At 39.7% G+C, this 26031-nt stretch overlaps 1 protein-coding gene across 25 annotated transcripts in view; it reads right to left on the bottom strand.

The window, feature by feature from the left end:
* Positions 1–26031, bottom strand: part of LOC122540026 (protein TANC2) — a 1060344-nt gene that overhangs the window by 350335 nt on the left and 683978 nt on the right. For all 25 annotated transcript variants that reach the window (XM_087977936.1, XM_087977934.1, XM_087977935.1 and 22 more), the window contains one exon: positions 4660–4923. In XM_087977936.1, the coding sequence (XP_087834062.1) occupies positions 4660–4923 (264 nt within the window). The remainder of the gene's footprint in view (positions 1–4659; positions 4924–26031) is intronic.

Genomic DNA, 26031 nt, shown 5'->3' with positions numbered 1-26031 from the left:
TACACATCACTAGTGGGCTCTATCACAAGCTGCTTCAAAAATATCATCGCATAGAGATTCCTTGAATTCCTTTTCTTGATATCTGCTATCAAGGTGGCTCAGTGGTTAGCACTGCTGCCTCACAGCAATAGGGACCCGAGTTCGATTCCCGCCTCAGGCAACTGTCTGTGTGGAGTTTGCACATTCTCCCCGTGTCTGCATGGGTTTCCTCCGGGTGCTCCGGTTTTCTCCTACAGTCCAAAGATGTGCAGGTTAGGTGAATTGGTCATGCTAAATTGCCCATAGTGTTAGGTGGATTAGTAGGGGTAAATGTAGTGGAATGGGTCTGGGTCTGGGTGGGTTGCTCTTCAGAGGGTCAGTCTGGACTTGTTGGGCCGAAGGGCCTGTTTCCACACTGTAGGTAATCTAATCCAATCCAATTTTCCCAGTCCACCTGCAAATTGAAGTCCCCAATGATTATTGTAATAGTGCCTTTCTTACATGCCTGTTCTATTTCCTGATTTATTTTCTGCCCCACATCCTGACTATTGCTTGGAGGTCTGTACTCCCATCATCAGATTTGGGAGCTGGATTCATATTAAAAGCCATACCTGGTCCAGATAAGACCAGAATTAAAAACAAGGTCTTTCTGGCAAAGGGTATAGAATATAAAATTGGGATGTAACAGTGCATTTGTATGAAAAATCACTAAAACTGCAATTAGGCTAGTCAAGGTAGTTTTCGGCTTACATCACAAAGAAAGAATATTAAGACAAGTGAAAAAGTTCATCATTTGTTCCCTTAGATGATCCCTGTTACAGGCAAATATAAAGGACAAATTGAAATAGTGGGGCTGGATTATTAAACAGGGTGGATATAATGTCATAGTTATGTCATTGGACCAGGAGCTCCAGATTCCACCACAACTTCGAGTGGAATTTAAATCAATAAATCTGTAATTAAATGCTGGTCTTAGTAATGGTAACTATTAAATTAATGTTAATTGTTGTAAAAGTGCAGCTGGTTCACTAATGTCCCTCAAGAAAGAAAACCTATCATCCATACCTCATCTGGTCTGCTTGTGACTCTACAGCCATAATAATGTGGCTGATTGCTAAATGCAGCCTGAAGTGGTTTCACAGTTCAGTGGCAATTTGGCACGAAGGACCAAATGAAATAACAAATCTCCTGGTACGGTCATCTACCTTCTTGCAATTATAACCTCATGATCATTTATAGGAGAAATATTATCTAAAACTCCAGGTCAAATACGGTCAAAATGATAGAAAAAATAGGGAGATACCCCTCAGCGGACCTGAAAGTACTGTGTCTGAGGCATTCAGTTGAACATCTCCTCAGAAGGCAAATACATCCTTTACCTAGGCTAAAGTGAGGACTGAGATGCTGGAGATTAGAGTTGAGAGTGTGGTGCTGGAAAAGCACAGCAGGTCAGGCAGCAGTCGAGGAGCAAGAGAGTCAACATTTCAGGCAAAACCCCTTTCCTGATGAATGACTTTTGCCCGAAACGTCAACTCTCCAGCTCCTCGAATGCTGCCTGACCTGCTGTGCTTTTCTAGCACCACACTCTCGACTCTACATCCTTCACCTGCTGAGTTTACAGTGTAAACTCTTATTTTTAAGCATTTCAACAGAACCTTTCTCTGATTTTGCACTTACACTGTACGAATGAATAATATCGGTTGAAGGTAAAACCTTACCTGCTACATCAAAAGTTGCATTTGTGACGATGCTGCTCTTTTAACAAGGTTATATTGTTCTTGGTTTTCTTTTTTCCCCCCAGAGGGTCGTAAAAGACACAGACTTCGAAAAGTCTGGGCATGGATGGGTTTTAGGACCTGTTTAATTATAGCTAACAGATACCGCCTCAGGGAAAAAGTTTTCAAGCTTAAAAGAAAACTTTTCTCTGGTTTGGTTGGTTTTTAGCACAGTAGAGGTTTTGAAGCTGCGGGACTCAAAGAAGCAGGTTCATGCTGGTACTCGTTCTCTGACTTCTCTCCTGTAAGACCCTTTGTTTGATTTTTACCATTTGTGCCAAGGGGTGTTTATGGGGATTGTTGCAAGTATTTGGAACAGCATTAAATTGGGATAATCTGTTGGGTTTTTGGGTAAGTTATTCTGTATTCTGTTTTTGTTTTGTTTGTGTTTCATTTGGTAATCTTGTAAATAAATTGTTTTGTTTAAAGCTAATTGGGTTGACCAGCTGCATCACTCCTGGAATATCCACGTTACGACTGGTTAAAACAACTAGCAGAGTTAGGATCTGAGCCACTTTTTAAAAATGTTTTGAGGGTATCTGGCCTGGTCCATAACACATTTCAGGGAACTATTGCATCCTTAATTCAAACAAAAAGTCAAAAATACAGCATTCAAAATCATTTAACTTCTTAGCACCCATACTTAATCACAAATAAATTTATGTAAGCTTTCTGTTCTTCAAGTTCTTATGGTACTCCAAAACTGGCTTGAAGTCCATCAAAGCAGCATGTTTAAATTATCCTCAAATCTTCCCACACTTGGAAAAAAACACATACCCATTTTTCCATCCTGGATTGAATAAAACTCAAAACAGACATCTGAGGGGATCATGAGTAAAAGCCACACTCAGCAACTTATGATGCAACGCACTGATTCATAGCATGTTTAAGCCATGATACAATTGTTTAAATTTTTGTCAAGAATATATTCGAGGGAGTACACATATTTATAAATATTCAAAGTTGTGTGTCAGATTGCCCTGAAAAACAGCTATATTCTTCTTGTCATGTCTAAGGTTTTGACAACTCATTATATGTAACAATCATTTTTGGCATGACTATTTTTAATATTTTTGATCATTACAGCTGAATACAAACACCTCCGTTTTGTAAATTACAGAAATCTGAGGAACCTAAACTTAAAAATCATATTTATGTCCATAATGTTTTAAAAAACATCATAATCTAGACTTAATGATAAGATTAGCTGAACCCAAAGAGATGTTTTATCATTTACTTATAACTAGAATTCTCCAACACATGTTCTATGCCCAGGAAAACCCTGCATAAATTCAATTTATAATACCATACCTGAACACCTTAATGCCATCATCTTCCTTTAATGCACTGCAGGCAGAGAGACCTCACAGTCAATTAACTTCATGCACTCTGAGGTTTTGCTACATAACTGCTCACAAAACTTTGAAAGTTCTCTTTTAAATAAATGAAAATTGCATATCCTATGATCATTATAATTTCAGTCTTAACAGTAGACATTGTTACTGCTCTAATCATTCCAAATTAAGCTTACTTTGCAAGCTTTTGCACATATAGACACAAAGCGACTCCTTTCTTTAAGCAAAGCCCAGAACTTTTGCAAACTCAAATAAACCTGTGTAGCTATTCTCTCAAGGACTACACAAATTAAACCTTTCTTTCATAACCTCGACAAGGTTCAGGTGGCACTTCAGAATTAAACTAGCTGTTGTATTATTTGATTAATAGAGCCATATTTGGCATCCAAGTACTTTGATTAATATCTTCCACCTGGAACACAGGCACAAGTAATCAAAAAGAGAAAGGTTTCCCCTGTAAAATTAATTATACAGTCCAGAAAGAAAGATGTAAGTAAGTTTAATGAAGACTATAAAATGAAAAAAAAATCAAAGAACACTGCAATTTTAGGAAAGTAATGGACCTTTAAACCCTCCAAAATAAAACAAAAGCTTAAGATTGCAATGCATCAATTCATTTTGCTTTTGTATTTTCATTATTATCTCAATTAACAATAAATCAATTGGAGCAAGCAATTCGTCAGACTATTTCAAAAAAATCAAAAGCTGACAAAAGTAATTATATTTTGTTTGTACAGTACAAATTTTCTAGATACAAGCATTAATCCAAAGATTTTTTTTTAATACTTAATTACCTTCTGTGTTCAAAGAGGTATATTTGAGGGGGTATAACGGTGTTGTCAGGCAGTATGCTGTAAAGTGCAGCACTATACACTAAAATGACAATATTTTAGTAAAATCTAAATTACACATGGATATGAAACAATTAATGACCAATTAAGGACCTCAGCCTAGAGCTGTTGCTATTAACCCAGGCTGTGTCTGGGGTGGCTCGCTATGTAGAAGCATGTTTACTGGCTGACAGAGACCTGGCATCAGGAAGGATTGACCCACTGGCTGCTAATCTGTGCCCTTGCTGCCAACCGAACATCCCCCACATACTCTCACTCACCAAGGCCTGGGACCCAACCATAATATCAGGCCTTTGGTCAATGTGTTGCCAGCAGCCACTTCCTCCCTAGTGAAAGACTACTGGGTCTTGATTAGGTAACACATCTCAGCCAATGGAACTTTGGTTCCTGGGGTCTTGGTCCAGGGCAAAGCCCACTGTCCACTGTAGTGCCTGGGTAGCATTTAGTATGACAGGCCTTCCTTAAAAAAGGCAATGCAGGCCTCTCAGTGTCTTTCAACCAGAAGGCAGGACCACAATAACTTTCATTAAATACTGCCCCTTGACTCTGGTTCTGCTCCTGAAGGAAGTAGTTCAGTGTTGGGAATACAACCTAATAAGATTACATCTGCTTTCTGGATCTTAGTTAATAAAGCAGGGGCAGTAAAAGTATTGTTGTCACAAGTAATGACTGATTATTTATATATCTATATATTCTTACCTGCAACAGAATTTGGTCGAGGCATGAGGTACAGGGGGATGGAGTGGACAGACTGAGATGAGACAGTCTCCAAGTTTCTTTCTGGGAATTTATTCAAGCTGAACGTGGAGCCAGATATATTTTCATCCACTCGATATAGGCAGGAATCCAAGGCAGATTTTTGAGCATGCCATAGTTTAGCACTTGTCCTGGAGCTTGATTCTTTGCTACTTTCCCCACCATACTTAGCACGTTCTACATTTTCGGAATAGCTTGTCAAAGTTGCTGTTGATTGGGAAAAAAGAGAAAAAAATTGTTATGGTGGAAGAATGCAAATTAACTTGCATGCTGTTTTCGAAACAAATTGAATTTGAAAATGCTAACTGCAGTTGTGGATACAACTGTTAGCATTCAGAATTACTTTAATCTTTCCTTTTTGCTCTACTTTGTTATAGAAGTTATAGTCTGCAACCTACTTAATTATTCTCAGCTCGGGGGTAGCATTTCTCCCTTCTGATTCTGAATTTCATGGGTTTAAGAATTGATGATATAACCAGACTGACAGTAAAGCTGAAGAAATGCTGCATTGTTGAGGGTGTCAACACATGAATGAGATGTTTGCCCACACATGCCAATGCAAAGACTCTGTGGCATTTTTCAAAGGACAGCAGAGACATTCTCTTGATGCCCTGGCCCACATTTACTCATCAACAGACTTTCTGGTAATATAATGCAATGTGGCTTTAAGCCCTATGGCTATGTATTGCCATTCTCTGAATCTCTTGATTAAGCCAAAATATCTATAAGTCTCAATAAAATAAAATCACTTATGCCAGGTGAAAAGCTGGAGGCAGTAAGTAAATATGTAAGGTTTCTTGATAGACTGAGCTTGTCTCGAAAGACTGCAAACATATTTATTATAAATATAAGTTATTAGTTGAAGGTGGGCATAGTCACAGTCAATGAGTTGTCCAAAGATATAAGACAAATAGCTTTCATTTCAGTATAGAGCAGCCTGAAGCGTTCCACATTGCTTTAAGGTGGGGGTTATTTGGTTAGAATGTATTTTGTTTAATCCATCCAGGTGTTTTTCACGGAAGTGACTTGCAGATTTCATTTGGTGCAAGTTGCAGCTCACATGGAATTCATGACAGGAAGGGAATTTAGGAGATTTACCTGACTTGGAGCGTGAGGAAGAGATCTCCACTGATTATCACTTCGGATCATTCGGGAGGCAGAGGCTGTGATAGATAAGAGTTACAGGGAAGTAGTTACTCCTAGGCATGAAGAAAGCTGGGTGACTGTTTGAAGGGGGAGAAAATAGTCTGTGGAAGGATCTCCTCTGGTCGTTCCCCTGAAAACATGTATACTGTTGTGGAAACTTTGTGGGGGACAACTTACCAGGGGTATGCAATGGGGCCCAGGTCTCTAGCACAGAGCCTGTCCCTGTTGCACAGAAGTGAAGGAGGGAAAGGAGGAGAATGTTAGTCATTGGAGACTCAATAGTTAGAGGCTCAGATAGAAGGTTTGTTGGGAACGAACGAGACTCACGGTTGGTATGTTGCCTCCCCGGTGCCAGGGTCCGTGATGTCTCGGATCGTATCTTTGGGGTCCTGAAGGGAGAGGGTGACCAGCCTCAAGTCGTGTCCACGAAGGTACCAACGACATAGATAGAAAGAGGGATAGGGATGTAAGGCAGGATTTCAGGGAGCTAGGGTGGAAGCTGAGAGCTAGAAAAAACAAAGTTGTTATCTCTGGTTTGTTACCCGTGCCATGTGATAGCGGGGCAAGGAATAGGGAGAGATATCAGCTGAACACGTGGCTGCGAAGGATGGTGCAGGAGGGAGGGTTTCAGGTACTTGGATAATTGGGGCTCATTCTGGGGTAGGTGGGACCTGTACAAACAGGACGGCCTTCATTTGAACTAGAGGGGTACTAATATCCTGAATGAGAAATTTGCTGGTGCTATTCGGGTGGGTTTAAACTAGCTCAGCTGGGGGATGGGAACCTAAGGAGTAGTTGCAGTGCACAGGAGGATGACAGTAGGGAGGACAGGGACAGGATTTCAGGGAGGACAGGGACAGGATTTCAGGGTCACAGGAATGTGCTGGAAGACTGCAAGCTGGTTTGAAGTGTATCTACTTCAACACCAGAAGTATCCAAAATAAGGTAGGTGAGCTTGCAGCATGGATAAGCACTGGGACTTCGATGTTGTGGCCATTTCGAAGACATGGATAGATCAGGGTGAGGAATGGATGTTGCAGGTTCCAGGGTTTAGGTCTTTCATTAAGAACAGGGGTAAGGCAGTAAAACAGGGGGAGGTGTGACCTTGTTAGTCAAGGATAGTATAACAGTGGCTGAAAGAACTTTTGATGAGGACTCGTCTACTGAGGTAGTGTGGGCTGAGGTTAGAAACAGGAGAGGAGAGGTCACACTGCTTGGAGTTTTTTATAGGTCTCTGCAGAGTTCCAGGGAGGTGGAAGAGAGGATTGGTAAAATTATTCTGGGTAGGAGTGAAGGAACAGGGTGGTCATTATGGGGGACTTTAACTTCCCCAACATTGACTGGAAATGCTATAACTCTAGTATGTCGGATGGATCAGTTTTTGTCCAATGTGTACAGGAGGGTTTCCTGACACAGTATGTCGAAGGGCCGACAAGAGGGGAGGCCACATTGGATCTGGTGTTTGGTAATGAACCAGGCCAGGTGTTTGATTTAGTTGTCGGTGGGCACTTTGGAGAGAGTGACCATAATTCAGTTACATTTAGTTTAGCGATGGAAAGAGATAGGTACATACCACAGGTCAAGAGTTATCAATGGGGCAAGGGCAATTATAATGCGATTAGATAAGAATTAGGATGCATAGAATGGGGTAGCAAAATGCAGGGGATACAGACATTTGAAATGTGGAGCTGGTTTAAGGAACAAATATTGTGTGTCCTTGATAGGTATGTCCCTGTCAGGCAGGGAGGAAGTGATAAGGTAAGGGAATCATGGTTTATGACAGAAATTGCATCTCTTATTAAGCAGGAGGAGGAGGCCTTCTTTGGGGCAAGATGGGACAAGATGGTTCAGTTGAGGCGATGAAGTGTTAAAGATCAGCTAGAGAGCTAGAGAGTTTAAAGAGAGAGTTAAGAAGACCAAAGAGAGGACACGACCAGTCTTTAGCAAAAAGAATAAAGGAGAACCCTAAAGCTTTCTGTAGGTATGTGAGGAATATGATGATGATTAGGGTAGGAACAGAGCCAATTAAAGACAGAAGTGGGAAGTTGAAGGTGGACCCTGTGGAGATCGGAGAGTTACTAAATGAACATTTCCCCATGGTAGGCTACTGCAGAAAATACGGAGATATGGCATTGAGGGTGAGTTGGAGGTTTGGATTAGGAATTGGCTGGATGGAAGAAGACAGAGGGTAGTAGTTGATGGCAAAGTTTCTTCATGGAGTGCCGTCACTAGCGGTGTTCCGCAAGGATCTGTTTTGGGACCATTGCTGTTTGTCATTTTTATAAATGACCTGGAAGAGGGGTTAGAAGGTTGGGTGAGCAAGTTTGCGGATGACACGAAAGTCGGAGGAGTTGTTGACAGTGAGGAAGGATGTGGCAGGTTACAGCAGGATATAGAGAAGCTGCAGAGCTGGGCAGAAAGGTGGCAAATGGAATTCAATGTAGCTAAGTGTGAGGTGATTCACTTTGGGAAGAATAACAAAAAGATGGGGTACTGGGCTAATGGTCGGATACTTGGTAGTGTGGATGAGCAGAGGGATCTTGGTGTCCATGTACACAGATCTCTGAAAGTTGCCACCCAGGTAAATAGTGCGGTGAGGAAGGCATATGGCGTACTGGCTTTTATTGGTAGAGGAATTGAGTTCCGGAGTCCTGAGGTCATGATGCAGTTGTATAAGACTCTGGTGCGGCCGCATCTGGAATATTGTGTGCAGTTTTGGTCGCCATACTATAGGAAGGATGTGGAGGCACTGGAACGGGTGCAGAGGAGGTTTACCAGGATGTTGCCTGGTATGGAAGGAAGATCGTATGAGGAAAGACTGAGACACTTGGGGCTGTTTTCATTAGAGAAAAGAAGGTTTAGGGGCGACTTGATTGAGGTGTACAAGATGATCAGGGGGTTAGATAGGGTTGACAGTGTGAACTTTTTTCCGCGTATGGAGTCGGGTATTACAAGGGGGCATAGCTTTAAATTAAGGGGGGGTAGATATAGAACTGAAGTTAGGGGTAGGTTCTTCACTCAGCGAGTCGTAAGTTCATGGAATGCCCTGCCAGTAGCAGTGGTGGACTCTCCCTCTTTATGGGCATTTAAGCGGGCATTGGATAGGTATATGGAGGATAGTGGGTTAGTATAGGTTAGGTGGACTTGGATCGGCGCAACATCAAGGGCCAAAGGGCCTGTACTGCGCTGTATTCTTCTATGTTCTATGTTCTATTTCTCATTGGTTTTCACTCAGGAAAAGGAGGATATTGTAGAGGTGAAGAATGACGGGTGAGATATTAGACTAGAAAGGATCGAGGTTAGTTACGGACAGGTGTTATCAATTCTAGAAGGAGTGAAAGTAGACAAGTCCCCTGGGCCGGATGGAATTTATCTGAGGATTCTCTGGGAAGCTAGGGAGGAGATAGCAGAGGCTTTGGCTTTGATATTTGAGTTGTCATTGTCTACAGGTTTGGTACCAGAGGACTGGAGGATTGCAAATGTTGTGCCCTTGTTCAAGAAGGGCAGTAAGATGACCCAGATAATTATAGACCAGTGAGCCTTACTTCTGTTGTAGGAAAGGTTTTGGAAAGGATTATAAGAGATAGGATTTATAATCATCTAGCGAGTAACAATTTGATTTCAGACAGTCAACATGGTTTTGTCAATGGCACGTTGTGTCTCACAAATCTGAGTTTTTTGAGAAGGTGACCAAGCATGTAGATGAGGGTAGGGCAGTTGACGTTGTGTACATGGACTTCAGTAAGATGCAGAGGCATGGGATTGAGGGCAATTTAGATTAGAAACTGGCTTTCTGAAAGAAGGCAGTGAGTGATGGTTGATGTAAAATATTCAGCCTGGAGTCTGGTTATTAGTGGTGTGCCACAAGGATCTGTTTTGGAACCACTGCTGTTTGTCATTTTTATAAATGACTTAGACGCAGGCATAGGTGGATGGATTAGTTAATTTGCAGGTGAGACTAAAGTCAGTGGAGTAGTGGACAGTGTGGAAGAATGTTTCAGGTTGCAGGGGGACTTGGATAAACTGCGGAATTGGGCTGAGAGGTGGCAAATAGGGTTCAATGCAGCTAATGTGAGGTGATTCACTTTGGGAAGAATAACAGGAAGGCAGAATACTGGGTCAATGAAAAGATTCATGGTGGTGTGGATGTGCAGAGAGATCTTGGAGTCCATGTACATAGATCCCTGAAAGTTGCCACCCAGGTGGATAATGCTGCTAAGAAGGCATATGGTGTGTTAGGTTTCCTTGGTCGAGGATTGTGTTCCGGAGCCGCAATATCATGCTGCAACTATACAAAATGCTAGTGTGGCCGCACTTAGAATATTGTGTACAATTCTGGTCACCATATTTCAGGAATGATGTGGAAGTATCGGAAGAGGTGCAGAGGAGATTTACCAGGATGTTGCCTGGTCTGGAGGGAACTCTTATGAGGGAAGGCTGAAAGACTTGGGTCTGTTCTCATTGAAAAGAAGAAGGCTAAGAGGGGATTTGATAGAGACATACGAGATGATGAGAGGATTAGATAGGGCAGACCATGAAAGTCTTTTTCCTAGGATGATGACGTCAGCTTGTACGAGGGGGCAAAACTACAAATTGAGGGGTGATAGATTTAAGACAGATGTCTGAGGCAGGTTCTTTACTCAGAGACTGGTAAGGGCGTGGAATGCCCTACCTGCCAACATAGTTAACTCAGCCACATTAGGGAGATTTAAACAATCCTGGGATAAGCACATGGATGATGATGGGATAGTATAGAGGGCTGAGCTGAGAATAATTTGCAAGTCAGCACAACATTGAAGACCGAAGGGCCTGTTCTGCACTGTATTGTTCTATGTTCTAAAGGCAAGTAGCCTTGCAGAACTATGTCATGAGCTTAGGCAGATAGCTCAGAAACTGCTGTAAAGGAACTGTGGGAGCAGATTGCAAACAAGAACCTATCTATGCAAAGTCAGGGCAGAAGCAAGGGAAACCTCAAAGAAAGAGCGTCTAACTATCATAATAGGAAACTGAGATGAAATCAAAGTGAGTTCTACAGAGCGATTGTATGGCTCTGATTGGTCCCAGAAGTAATAAATTAACTTCTAAGACATTATGATATGGAAATGCTGGTGTTGGACTGGGGTGGATGAAGTCAGAAGTCACATGACACCATGTTATAATCCAACACGTTTACTCAAAATCAAAAGTTTTCAGTGTGCTGCTCCTTCGTCAGTTTGGAAGGAGCAGCGCTATGACAGCTTGTGATTTAGAGTAAACCTGTTGGACTATAATCTGGTGCCACGTGATTTCTGACTTCATCCAAGACATAACAACATAGAAGAATGCAAGGATTTCATGGTAAGTTATTGTTGCTCTGACTCATCTTATTTATGTAATGAAATATGCAGGATGGCATGGTGTGGGAGTCAAAAGTCACAACAGTGTGGCAAAGACTAGCCAACACATTAAGTTTGCTTTTTTGATGAGCAATCTAGTTAGTCTCACTCCCCTATACTTACCCTGTATCCCTCCCTGCAAGTATTTATCCAATGCTCTGTTGACAGTTAATGAGTCAATATTCCCACTCTCAACGGTGCATTCCAAATCTTTATCAGTTTATTGACTAAAAATTTTGTCCAAGTGTTACTTCTAGTTCTTTTGCCAATCTGTCCCTTCTGGTTATTAATCGTTTACCCACCGCAAAACAGGTTCTCATTACTTAATCTAACTAAACTCATAATCAAACCTCGCTCAGTTTCCTTGACTCGAAGTAAAACAGCCCAGTTTCCCCAGTCTATCCACCTAATTGCAATCTCTTATCTTTGAATCTATTCTAATAAACCTTTTCAGTATCTATGCAAAAGTTGGCAAGTCTTTCATAAACTGTAGTGTCCAGAACGGAATACAATACTCCAACTGGGGCTGATCTAGTATTTTGCATACTTAGCTTTTAACCTTCTAGATTTGCACTCTTTACCTCTATCCATTAAGTCGAGATATCTCATGCTTTCTGAACTATATTGTTAATTCGTCTTGCTACTTTCAACGTTTGTGCACCTACATTCCCATGTCGATTTCTTCTTCATCCTATCTAAAATTGCACCTTTTAGTTGCATTGTCTCTCCTCCGTTATTGCAATATATCCTATATAACCTCACTTTTTACTGTACTGAATTTGACTGGTCGTGCATGTGCCCATCTTTATGTGCACCCCAGTCCATCACTGGCACCTCCAAATCATGATATTTGAGCATAGCTTTTAGAGTGTTACAGCTCAGGTATGGAGTTTAGACTTGCAATTCACTGAATTTTGGGTTCCTTATCCCACACTGAAAATGCAACACCCATCCACCACCCCCCCCCCACCCCCCCCAAGTCCAGCAAAGCAACTATTCACCTCCAAAACTTAAGTATAAGGAAAACAAAAAGCTCCTTCATCCTTCATGTAGCCATGAGTTTTGAAGAGAAAATATTTATCATGTTGTACATTTGTGAGAGATATGCTCTGAGTGCTTAAATAGCATCCTAGTGGTGGTGGGGTTTAGTCTAGTTGATCCTTTCTAGGAACAGCCATGCTAAATTGTTGATTATGTGTGTACAGATTTGGATTGCTAACAAAAAAGCATAGGCTTGATTGTTAGGTCAAGTTAATTTGGTCCTCAAATTGTGATGGCTTTCCAAATTTTGCTTAAATGGAGATTTTCAGAAGGATAGCTTTGTGCGATCCAAATAAACCATGACACAAAAAAGTGATAAAATTAGCTAAAGGTTTAAAGTTAGAATGCCTTTATCTTACACTTGTTGTTTGAAAATGATTGATGATACTAACACTGAAATAACTGCTTCACCTACATTCCAGCAAATCCATTATGAGATACTATTTTTGTAGGTATGATAGGTTTCGATTCTGCAAATTTTAAATTCCAAATAAATTCTGGTCATGACAGCAGGTTCAATCATACAGGATAATGTATTGTCTAACATGTTAATGAAGAAAAAAGCCAAGTCATTTGATAAACAGCCAAATGTTGATAGATTAATTTGAAATGTACAATGGAGTGGCTTCAGTTGCTTAATATGTGACCATGGCTAGGTTTAGAAAAAGGTGAGAAAGGTATAATTCTGCAGGGGTGGGATGGGGCTTGAGGTGCTCCTATCATGGATTACTGTCATGTTCATCCATCCAGTGGATAGCAGCTCTGTGATTTTAATATCATATTTAGGATATTCAAATTTAAATCATGGCAGTGCATACTCAATACTTTATATTATATCATGTTAAAGTAGACAGGATTAAAACAGGAAGTAAAAAATGCTTACCACAGTGTCTGTCAAAAGAACATATATAGGAGAGCTGAATGGCCTATTTCAGCTCTATAGTTTGCTCTATTCATCAACTATATCATGTGCTTTAATACCATCGGATGTTGTTATTGGCCAAGTCAGATGTCAGACTAAAACCCAGCTGGATAGATTTCGTTTTATTTGGTTTTACAAGGGTGGAACACAAACATGCAAGACCATAGACTTGGGTTTAACAATAAAACAGACGTTTTACACAAAAGAAATAAAGATAAAATAAAATGTAAACATGTTGACATATATAGAAATTATAATATTGTTAATCTATAGAACCCTCCTTTACAGTGCTCACACTCGAGATAATTCCCTTCTATTCCATATCTCTAGGGCTTAACTGAAATGTGCTTTCATATTTCCATCTTAAGAAATTGATAGCCACTTCTTGGATACACCTAAAACTCAATTATATGCCACTCTCAGCTTCACATATCCAAAAAATTTAGCCAAATACTTCTGGCCTAGAACTCAAACAAATCTTCTTAGTAAGTAACTTATTTCTTAACAGTCCTAAACCACCTCTCTTTCTCAAGAGCAACTGTTTTACACATTCAACTTAAGCCAATTCTTCTGCAAACTACTGCAAACTGAAAGCAAAAAATTTTTTTTTCTTCTCCCAGCTATGGATGCTTCTGCTAAGCCCACAAATAATTAAGATTCTTCTATCTCAAAGCTTATTGCACTACATTGTTCACTTTATAAACTCTCCCAACGTAAACAAGCCCAATGATCTCCAGCGGCTAACTCTCTCAGACTGTCTTTTAAAATTAATTAGCATGTTAACAGAAATATCTAAAGGTTAATCATTAAATCCCTTCAGATATGGAGAATTCCCATATGCCACTTGTTCCAAATTCAAAAGATTTACATTAATAATATTAACATATATTTTAAATCACATACTTGTACCACAGAAGGCTGCTCTATGTGGCCTTTACTCTAGTGTCCTGCTGTGCTCCATAATCTATGATTCCCTTATCAAGCAAAAATCTGCACAAAAGTCAGCCTTCAATATATTCAACGACCCAGGGTCCTCGGTTCTCTGGAGAAAGACAGTTCTAAACAATTTTCCACAACTTCATGTATTTTGAAAATGTCCTCTGGTTTTAGATGATCTCTCGTGGGAAACATTCTCTCAACATCTATCTTATCAGATGCCATCAGGATCTTAAATGTTTAAGTAAGATTATCACTCATTCAATCTTGTCAAACTTTCCTCATATGACAATCATTTCATGGTAAAAGGTAACCTAACAAATCTCCTCTGAATTATCTCCAAAGAAAGTGTACCTCTGATAAGTAAAATAACCAAAACATACTCACAGTACTCCAGGTGTGGTTTCACCAACACCTGGTATAGTTATAAGAAGGGTTTGTGTCTCATAATTCTTTTTCCACATTATCTCTATAAATTTTCTATACCGGGCCCAGTTCTCACTTGCACGATCAACTTGACATTGTTATACGAAATGCTTTTTGTTTTGTTTCGTCTTATACTTTATCTCTTTCATTATTCAGGAATCCATTTGTTGAAAGACTTTCACTGTTAGGCTTTAGCTCAAGAGGAGAGATTTGATGAGATCCGATTCCCTACACTATGGAAACAGGCCCTTCAGCCCAACAAGTCCACATCGACCCTCTGAAGAGTAACCCACTCAGACCCATTCCCCTACCCTATATTTACCCCTGACTAATGCACCTAACACTATGGGCAATTTATCAAGGCCAATTCACCTGACTTGCACATCTTTGGATTATGGGAGGAAACCCATGCTGACATGGGGAGAATGTGCAAACTTCACACAGACAGTCGCCTGAGGAATCGAACCCAGGTCCCTGGCGCTGTGAGGCAGCAGTGCTAACCACTGAACCACTGTGTTCACCCTAGAGCAGTGACTAGAGTCATCTAGACTTGAAACATTAGCTTGCTGTCTCTTCTCCTGTCTGATCAACTGTGAGCTCTAGCATTGGTTGTTTTGAATCACTGTCTGAAACTTGCCTTTTTTTTTTAAGCACAAGCCCAAATGTTGCCCAGGTCTTGTTGATTGAGGGCACAAACCGAATAACTGTCTGAAGAGTTTCAAATGGAAATGAACACTTAAATTATTATAATTGTTCCCAAACCACATCCTCTTCAAAGGCAAGTTCAAGAAGGCGGCTCACCTTTTTACTTAGGGATGGGTAACAAATGCTAGCCTTGTCAGTGATATCAACATCCCATGAAAGAATTTATTTTAAAAGCTTGCTTTAGACATTTCCCTGTCAAACTTTGATTCCAGTTTATTCATGCCAAATCCATTCTCAGCCCAAGATTTTGCCCTGCTTCAATTAATTTTACTTTGATTGCTCCTTATCCGTCTCTGTAGCCAAGATAAATCTTATGATGCTGTGAGCCTTGTTCCTTGAGGTTCCCCCTACTGATACTTGATTTTCCTCATTCACCAGAATCAGATTTATTAACGTCTCCTTTGTCAGTGGGCAAGAAATGTACTGATCAATGAAATGCTTTGTAATACATTCCTCTCTGCACTTTACACTACTGCCCCAATCTACATTGGGATAACTAAAGTTCCCCACTCTCAAAACTGTATAGTTCTTAATCACTATGCCATTTGCCTGGACATGTGCCTTTTTATGACCAATATAGTGGAATATTTCTTAACTTTAACAATTTGACTGACATTTATGAAAACAGATAATGAACAATAATCTGTTATTTTACATAACTGGTTGAGAGATAGGTACATCTGCCACCCAAAAATATGCAGGTCAGGTGAATTGGCTATGCTAAATTGCCCATATTGTTCAGGGATGTGTAGGTTTGTCCTTGATCTCTCTTTCCCACACTAGTAGACTAGACTGTGGATGCTAGGTCAAAGAGAGAAGTGTTGGAGGACCTTTGCAGAAATTAGAGCATTTGTGGAGAGAGAAACTCAGCTACTTAACTATTTTCAGCATCTGCGCCAGCAAAGTTCGATGTAAGCTGTAGGAATTACACCTCAGGTAACTTGCAGCCTTCATGACTCAATATCGAATTTAACAATTTCAGACTATGAACATCCCCATTCTTGTCTATTACTTACTCCCACTACTCCAGGTTCTGTCCTGAGATAGGTTGCTTGGGACAGCCAACCCGTTTTCTGCTCTTAGTCCTCATTAGCTTCTTGTCTTACCTGGCTTTTCTGACTTCTATTTTTTCACTCTCTGGGTTCTGCGGCCACCTCTCTGCTCACTGCTTTCTTTCCCTCCCATTAATCAGCATAAATGCTACCTTGTTTGAGCTGCTTCTAGTTGTGAAGAAGAGCCACTGCATACTGAATTAACTCTGTTTACAATCTACAGATGTTACAGACCTGCTGAATGTTTTGAGCAGTTTACATTTATAATAATTTTACTGTTAATAGCTCTGCTTGTTCTTCTGCTGCTTTTCCACATTATATGGCATATCTGCATTTGACTGACATTTATGAAAACAGATAATGAACAATAATGTTATTTTATATAACTGGTTGAGAGATAGATATGGGCCATTTGCCACCCAATAATGTGTAGGTTGGGTGAATTGGCCATGCTAAATTTCCCATATTGTTCAGGGATGTGTAGGTTAGGTGCATTAGTCAGGAGTAAATTTAGGATAATAGTGTAGGGGGAAGAGTCTGGGTGGGTTATTCTTCACAGGGTTGGCGTATACTTGTTGGGTCAAAGGGCCTATTTCCACACTGTAGGGATTCCATCATTCTAATATCTACCTTAACCCATACTGCCACCTTTCTTTCTACTCCACCTTCAAAAACAGCACAGCAATGTCTGTGTAGCCTGGCTATCGTTGCAACTTCCACAGCATTGTACTTGTGCTCCAAAATTACCTCTAAACTATTCTAGTACAACTCCAACTCTGGCAACAACCTAACAATGTGCAAAGTTGTCCAGGTGTGTCCTAATTATTAAAAGCAGGAAAAAAAATCAATCTGGTCAAATATAACCCCACTTATCTGTGCTAAATCATTAATGAATTACTGGGCTTGGTGTTGTTGATGATGCTCTCAACTCATTGGGCTTAATCTTGTCAATAGTGTTACCAAGGGACAATTATTCACTAATAGCCTGTACATCTGTTTGCCATTTGGGTTGTTCCAGAGTCACTTAATTACTGTCTTCCAGCCTTGGTCCAAACATGAACAAAAAAAGGCTGAACTCCAGAGGTGAGGCAAGAGAGACTGCCCTTGAAATCAATGCAACATTTGATGGACTGTGGCATCAAGGAACCTGAATAACATTTAAGGTAGGGGAAATCGGGGAAAACTCAGTGTCAATGATCACCTGGTCTTGCTCTGAGCTATGTCTCAGTGCAATGCCTTTGGCTCAACAATCTTAATCAGAAACCTTCCTTGCACCAAAGGTCAAACGTGAGCATGTTCACTAATAATTGCAGAGTGTTCATTTCCATTTGAAACTCTTCAGATAGTTATTCGGTTTATGCCTTCGCACAACACTTGGGCTTATGCTAGAAAATGGCAAGTTTCAGAAATGATTCAAAACAACCAATGTAGGAGATCACAGTGAGTCAGACAGTATCTACGAAGAGACAGCAAGCTAATGTGTCAACTCTAGATGACTCTAGTCACTGCATTCCTCTTGAGCTGAAGCCTGACAGTTAAAGTCTTTCAACAAATGGAAAATATAAGCCAAAAGGAAGTAGGGAAGTGGAAGGGATGAAATATTTGAATGAAAATAACTATGAATTATTCATGCAGACTTTATTTTATGACCAAAATTACCAGTAAATTCTGATGTTGTTTCTTAAAACTGTTAACAATTCCTCCAATGATACCACTGCAAATATCTCTCCCATCAAACCACAGTTGTCATCACTTTTGTTCCAACATTTTTATTTCACATTGTGTGTAAACAAAGGCATTCTAAAGATAAAAATTCTAAAATCTACAATCTCACCTAATGTGTGAATTGTTACTTGCTTCAATAGTCTCAAAACATGGTGACAGAGTGCCAAAAAAACTGTGGAGTATTGGCATTCAGTGCAATTATACAGTCCACTGGTAAAAGAAATGCTTGCCCAGGATAAGATATTGGTTGCACATCAGTTTGTTTTGGAAAGAGATGCTGATTATTTTCATACAAAGGTCTACATGGAATTGGAACTCAGTGAATTTATGAAGAATTTGACAGGCTCCCTTAAATCTGAAACTCTGATACAACAAATCCGCTCTCAGGAAAACATGAAACTATTTCTTTTATTTGCCAGGGTGTCACAGAACTAAGACAAGTTTCTAAGCAGTTTCCTATCCAGTACTGAAAAAGATTCACTAGACTTGAAATATCACCAGATCTGCTGAATTTTGCCAGCAATTTTTATTTTTGCCTTCTAATGAGTGTGGTCTGTTAATAACCATTTCCAGAATGATTGAACAAAATGTCTTTGTCAGAGGGACATTTGTGTTTGGTTTTATGCTGCATTTAGACTAATTCTGAATATGTGTCACCATATCATCTCCAGATTTCACCAAGTACCAAGAAAGCATTTCTGCATGTAAGCTGATATTTCTGTTGAGAGAGAGAAACTTTATTGAAAAATAAGATCTTGAGGGTATTTGACAAAGTTGATGCCACAGAATATTTTCCCAAAAGGGCATCTAGAACTAGGAAACACAATTTAAAAACTAGAAATATCCTATTTGACACTGAGATTAGGAGAGGGTTTCTTCAATAGAGAACAGTAGAGACTTGTTTATTGAAGATATTAAAGACAGAGGCAGAAAGAATTTTGATTGACAAGTAAATTAAGGGATTTGGGGTCAGTCAACTAAGTGAACTTGAAGCCTCAATCAGATCAGCCCGGTGATATGACCAAATAGTAGAGACTCGAAGGGCCAAATAGACCAAACCATATTCCTGCTTCTAGTATTTCTATTTTTAAAAGACAAACTGTCTCCAAATGTGTGACTTCAATGGATAACAGTCGCACTTCAGCATCATTAGCTGATGTGTGTTTGGCAGCCTACAACTGACTGCATATTTCAGCAATACCTGAATGGACGTTCTTGTTTTTTGTAAGGTTTTTCTTACATTTGCCATTCATATACTGAACCATATATGTCCATATTTTGTCATTCTGTATCGATATGGTTCATGAAGCAGAGGTCAATTTGTGAAAACTGTGGTATGTTTTGATAACATCTTACACAATTGCTGTGAACAGACACATACATTTTGCACAACATTTGAAATCTTAAACAAAAGTTGAACTCAGAAATTGTCTCCAATTATTTTACTGCATTCCCATATTATTTCGAAAATTGGTTGAGAAGGTGTATAAATGCTGTGCTGCAAAGTGTCACAAGTATCACCTCAAACATATCGAGTGAGTCACATCATATCTGAATGTTTTGTATCTAGCCTCTCATTTCTCATGGATGAATTATAGTATCAAATGTCAATAAATGTAATCCTTGTGAAAGCTCTCAATGGAACAACTGAACAAAAGTATTAGCTGCACTTTTTCATTTGCCTGTTAAATACATCCCAGAGCATAACTGCAACAGTTTCAATAGTCTTCAAGTTGTTGTGGCATCTCTCAAAAGTTTACACCTATCAAATTTCAGAAGTCATTACAATGATAGTAAATATTATTAGCATACGTTAAAAATAAAAACAAGTAAAATAAATACTTTGATTAGTTTGAATGTTACATAGCAATTTAATTATGAAAATGATGGTCACTTGAACGATACTCAAGTACTTCATTTTAAGCTGAGCATGATGCTAACTTCAGACTTAGAAAACAGCAGCAAGCAGTCCTCATCGTGATTCAGATAAAAACAACCATTAAAGCAAAATTGGTGGGAGCCCAATCAGATGTACATAGCTAAAGAAGTAGATTTTAAGGAGCTTTCAGTTTTAAGGAACCAAAGCAGGTAAGAAAGGCAAGGAGGTGGTGAATTATAGGGAGGGAATTCCAGACTAAGACACTGCCATCAACGGTATAGTAATTAAGATCCAGGACGCTCAAGTCAAGAAGCATAAGAGCATAAAGTATCTAGGAGGTCATTGAGTTGAAGGAGGTTACCAACGAGGTGACCAAAAAAAAAAATAAACTTGTAAGTTCAAATAGCAAGTAATATAAAGAGGATAGGAAGAGCTTCTTTAAATAATTAAAAAGGAAAACAGAAGCCTAAGTGACTAGAGGCCCTCAGAGAATGAGTTCAGGGAAAAAGGAAATGGCAGAAGAATTGAATAAATATTTTGCATTATAAGACGATAAGATACAGGAGCGGAAGTAAGGCCATTCAGCCCATCGAGTCCACTCCGCCATTAAATCATGGCTGATGGGCATTTCAACTCCACTTACCCGCATTCTCCCCGTATTATACTTCATAATAAAGACACTAATGGCATTCTAAAAATACTACATGAACAAGGGTCAAAAGGGAAAATGGAAATAAACCCAACTTTCAGAAAGAAAAAGTAATAGGGAAACTAATGTGGCTAAAGTCCAATAAGTCCTCTTGACCTGATAGGATGCATTCTAAGATATTAAATAGCTACAGAGATAGAAAATGCACTGGTAATAATCTTTCAAGAATCCTGAGATTCAGGAAAAGTCCAAATGATTGAAAAACTGTCAATTTAACATCCTTATTCAAAGCCAGTTAGCTTATAGCTGTCATTGGGAAAAAGTTAGAGTCTACTATGAAGGATGTAATAGCAGAGCATTTAGAAATACCAAACATAAACAAAGAGTAAGAATTGTTCTATGAAGGAAAAATCATGCCTGACAATTTTATTAGAATTCTTTTGAGGAGGTAATAGTCAAGACAAAAAGTAACCAGATGTAATATATTTCGAATTCAAAAATGCATACAATCAGATAAAGTTAAAAATCACACAACACCAGGTTATAGTCCAACAGGTTTATTTGGAAGCACTAGCTTTATGAGCGCTGCTTCTTAATCAGGTGGTTGTGGAGTGTAAGCTTATACTCCACAACCAACTGATGAAGAAGCAGCGCTCCTAAAGTTAGTGCTTCCAAATAAACAAGTTGGACTATAATCTGGAGTTGTGTGATTTTTAATTTTGTACACCCCAGTCCAACACAGGCACTTTAAATCAGATATTGCACAGTTAGCTATTTAATAAGATAAAGCCCATGGTGTTGGGATAGAGGATTTGCTACTGAACAGGGATTAGTGCTAAGACCACACTATTTAAATCCTATATTAATGACTTGAATGAGGGAAGTGAATGTACTATTATCAAGTTTACAGATGACATAAAAACAGGTGGGAAAGCAAGTGATGAGGGTGACCCAAAAAAGCTGAAGTGGGATAGAGACAGATTAGATGAATAAGCAAAGATCCTGGCAGATGGAATGTAATATGGGAAAATGTAAAGTATAGAGGAACTGAATGTTGCTTAAATGGTGAAATAATGGATCTATTCCAAAAGATGTGCAACTCAGGTGAACTAGCCATGCTAAATTGGCCAGAGTGTTCAAGGATGTGTAGGGCAGTTACATGGGGGGGGAATGCGTCTGGGTGGGTTACGCTTCAGAGGGTCGATGTGGACTTGTTGGATTAAAGAGCCTGTTTCCACACTGTAGAGATTCTATAATTTAAAAAAAATACTGCAGAAAGTCACAACACAGATATTTGGGAATCCTCATGCATGAATCACAAAAAGATATTAACCAAGTTCAGCGGGAAATAGGGAAGGCAAATGGAATTTTGGTCTTTATTTTAAAGGAAATGAAGTGTACAAATATGGAAGTCTTGCTAAAATGTATAAGGCATAGTTAGATAACACCTAGAATACTGTAAGCAGTTTGGTCGTCTTATCTAAAACAGACCAAAAAAAAGGTTTACAAGGTAATCCTGGTATGGAGAGATTTTCTTTTGCCAAGTTGAATAGGTTGAGACTCTATTCATTGGAGTTTAAAACACTGAGGTGATCTCATAAGGGTTTTGACAGGACAAAAGCTGAAACCCTCATGGAAGAGTTGAGGACCAGAAGGTAATGTCTCAGAATATTAGGGTGCCAATTGAAATGAGGAAGAATTTCTTCTCTCAAAGGGTCAAATGTCTTTGGAACTCATTGCCTCAGGGAGCTATTGCATGGCTGAACAGGTTCGAAAGAGCAAGTAATCTACACATTTCTTATGGGCTATTGTCTTAAGGCAGAGATAAGGAGAAAATTATTATCTCAGTGGATAGTACCTCAGTGGAATTCTTTACCACAGAAGGCTGTCGAGGCTGGGTTCTTGGTTATATTCAAGGCTGAGAAGACCTATTTTTGATCAATAAGTTAATCAAGGATTATGGAGAAAAAGCTGGAAAGTAGAATAACGGATATCAGATCTGCCATGAGCTCAATGAATGTAGAGCAAACTCAATGGAATGAGTCACCCGCTTCCGATCCTACATTTTTTGTTATTATTTTCTCAGACAAAGAGTGAGAACCGAGGCCATGGAAGGGTTTGACAATAGTAACAATTTTTAAAATTGGGGTATACTTAACCAGGAGTCAGAATAGATCAACGAGAGTGTGAGGACAAATGGTGGCCCAACCACTGACACCGAAACTTAGGTTGGGTAGAAGGTTCCTCCATTCTGAGGCACTTGCTTTCTCACTTCTCTGAAAGAGTAGACAGCTATTTCTTTAGTAATGGAGGATCCCTTATTGTTTGTCTCCTCTTTGAAACGTCACCTGGCACCCTTAATTGAATTACAAGCCTGATTGAGTCTAATCAATCAGCCAAGTCAAGCCATTGGGAAAAATCAGAGTTTGGGATCAATTTACCTGACAATGCAGGCCTCTGCCTCCATTTTGACTGTGATAGATGAGTGTTTAAACCCAGAGGGCAAGTCAGGCCCCAGATGTGATGGATTCATAAACTGTGTGCCAGGACAGTTGGGCAGTAATTAGGAGACAAGAGCATGGTGAATTTATTGGAGTTTTTTTTTTGAAGATGTTACTGACTTAATTGATAAAGGAGAGCTGATGAATGGAGCATAATTAGATTTTCAGAAAATGTCTGATAAAATTGTCACAGGAGGCAGGTTAGAAAATTAAAAGCACATGGATAGGAGGTGATGGATTAATGATTGGCTAACAGACAAAACAAACAGTAGAAATAGATCATTCTTGTGCTGTACTTCGTCTTAGGCTTTTGGGTGATTTTTGAGCAATGCGAGTGCTATTTTTTGCTGGTCTGCCACTTTTCCTATAGGCCCCATTATTTCTAGTAAGCGAGGTTTGCTGGAACGCAACTTCAGTGTTGTAAGAAAACTAATTGTACTTGTAAACTATGACCCCATCACCAACTTCTTTTTTCTTTATAAGGTCCTTTACAAACATAGTAGATAGGAGCAGGAAGCGGCCATTCGGCCCTTCGAATTTGCTCTGCCATTCATCACCATCATGGCTGAGGGTCCAACTCAACAGCCTTTGACTAGTAATGTACCACAAAGATCAGTTCTTGGACCTGAGCTGTTCACAATACATATCAATGACTTGCTTCAATTGTATAGGAGTGTGGTTAGACTGCACCTGGAGTAGTGTGCAGTTTTGGTCTTTGAATCTTAGGATGTATATTATTGCCATAGGAGGAGAGCAACGAAGATTCACCAAACTTGTTCCTGGGAAGGCATGACTGTCCCATGGAATGAGACTGGATAAATTGGACCTGTGTTCCTCAGTTTTGAAGACTGAGAAGTGATCTCATTGAAACGTACTGAATTCTTAATGGGATAGATTCAGTTAAGATGTTTCTCCTATGAAAAGGAGTCCAGAACCAGAAGACATAATATAAAAAAGGGGATGCTACTTAAGTCCAAGTTGAGAATTTATTTTTACTCAGAGGGTCTTGAATTATTTGGAATTTGTTTACCATAATAGCTGTGGAAACTCAGTCTTTGAATATATTTAAGGTAGAGATTGATGAATTTCTGAAGACCAGTGTCTTCATAGGACCGTTCCGCCATCCCAGGAACAAGTCTGTTGAATCTTCGTTGCACTCCTTCAATGGCAATAATATATTTCCTGAGATTTGGAGACCAAAGCTGCATAGAGGTATAGAGAAGGGGTGGGTAAAAGACATAGAGGTGTTCAATCAATCATAATCATACTCCATGTTGAAGTGGGCTCATCAGGCTGAATAGCCTACTCATGTTCTTGTGGAAGCAAAAACAAGGAGGTAGATTTCTATCTGAATGGCTGTAAATTGGGAGATGGGTGTCCTTGTGCATCAGTTGCTGAAGGTAAGCATGCAGGTACAGCAGGCAGTAAAGACAGCAAATGGTACGTTGACCTTCACTGCGAGATGTTTAGAGTACAGGAGCAGGAATGTGTTGTTGTAGTTATGCAGGGCCTTGGTGAGGCTACACCCAGAATACTGTGCGCAGTTTTGGTCTCCGTTTCTGAGGAAGGATGCTCTTGCTCTTCGGGGAGTGCAGCGAAGGTTTTTCAGGCTATTTCCAGGGATGTCGAGACTGATGAATGAGGAGTGATTGACTAAGTTAGGATTGCTTTTGCTGGAGATCAGACGAGTGAGGGGGGACCTCATAGAGACTTTTAAAATTCTAACAGAGCTGGACAGAGTAGATGCAAAGAGGTTGTTCCTGATAGTGGGTGCATCCAGAACCAGAGGTCACAGTCTGAGGATTCAGGGTGGACCATTTAGGACACCAATGAGGAGACATTTCTTCACCCAAAGAACAATGAGCCTGTGGTATTCATCACCACAGGAAATAGTTGATGGCAAAACATTGAATGCATTCAAGAGGCAGCTAGATATAGCACTTAGTGCAAATGGATTTGAAGGTTATGGGGAGAAACTAGGATAAGGTTACTGAATTGGACGATCAGTCATGATCATGATAAATGGTAGAGCAGGCTCGAAGGGCCAAAAGGCCTTCTCCTGCTCCTATCTTCAATGTTTCTATGTTTTTAAAGGACCTTAGAAAGAAAAATGAAGTTGAAGAGGGGGTCATAGTTTGCAAGTACAGCAAGTTCTCCTATAATGCCATAGTTGCGTTCCAGCAAAACTCCGTTTAATAGAGAAAATGGAACAATGGGAAAAGTGGGGTTCGGGAAAGACCAACAAAAAATAACATTCACGATCTCACAAAAATCACCCAAAGCCTAACACAAAGTAAAGCACTGCCTGAATGAAGGTTTATAAATATAAGTAAATTTAATATATTACATTGAAAAAATATTGTTAATGCAGGGACAGAGGGTAGTCATCATCATCACCACTGTCAGGTGCAGTTGTGATTGCAGAAGTGGATGGCTGTGGTTGATTGTCTTCTAACCATTTTTTAGGGGGTTGGTTTAGATTGTGAGATATACAGGTACGAGAACAAATTAGAAATTAAATGGTACGTATAAGAGTAATGCAGTCCTGAAGGAATTATACAGGACCTTTACAGGAATTACACAAAGAATATTCTTGTCTCAGAAGGAGATCAATGAACATTCATTATTTGAATTTTCAAAATGAAGCTGCTCAATATATAGTAATGTATCTCTCACATGCTCTGACAGTAGTGCAGGTGCAGAATAAAGTATGTGAAACAATCACTGATGGAATCACACTATTATGAACAGAGGCAAGCGTTTTCAAGAATACCGTTCCCTAATTTTTCAGCGACATTTCAGCAGCACGGTTTGGCCAAAATGCTTTATAGGAGAACTTTATATGTGTATAGTGGAGTCAAAGGCCTTTTTCGAGAAGCAAGGTTGTGCAGAGAATGGTTCAGATCCAAAATCCACTGTTTGAGAGGATGGTGGAGGCAAATTGAAATTAAGCCCTTC

Source organism: Chiloscyllium plagiosum, unplaced genomic scaffold (genome assembly GCF_037043375.1).
Source record: "Chiloscyllium plagiosum isolate Xiang-an unplaced genomic scaffold, Cpla_swu_hap1 HiC_scaffold_32, whole genome shotgun sequence".
NCBI classification, from domain to species: Eukaryota; Metazoa; Chordata; class Chondrichthyes; order Orectolobiformes; family Hemiscylliidae; genus Chiloscyllium; species Chiloscyllium plagiosum.
The sequence above is the reverse complement of the archived record's forward strand: the minus strand, read 5'-3'. Positions and strand labels throughout refer to the sequence as shown.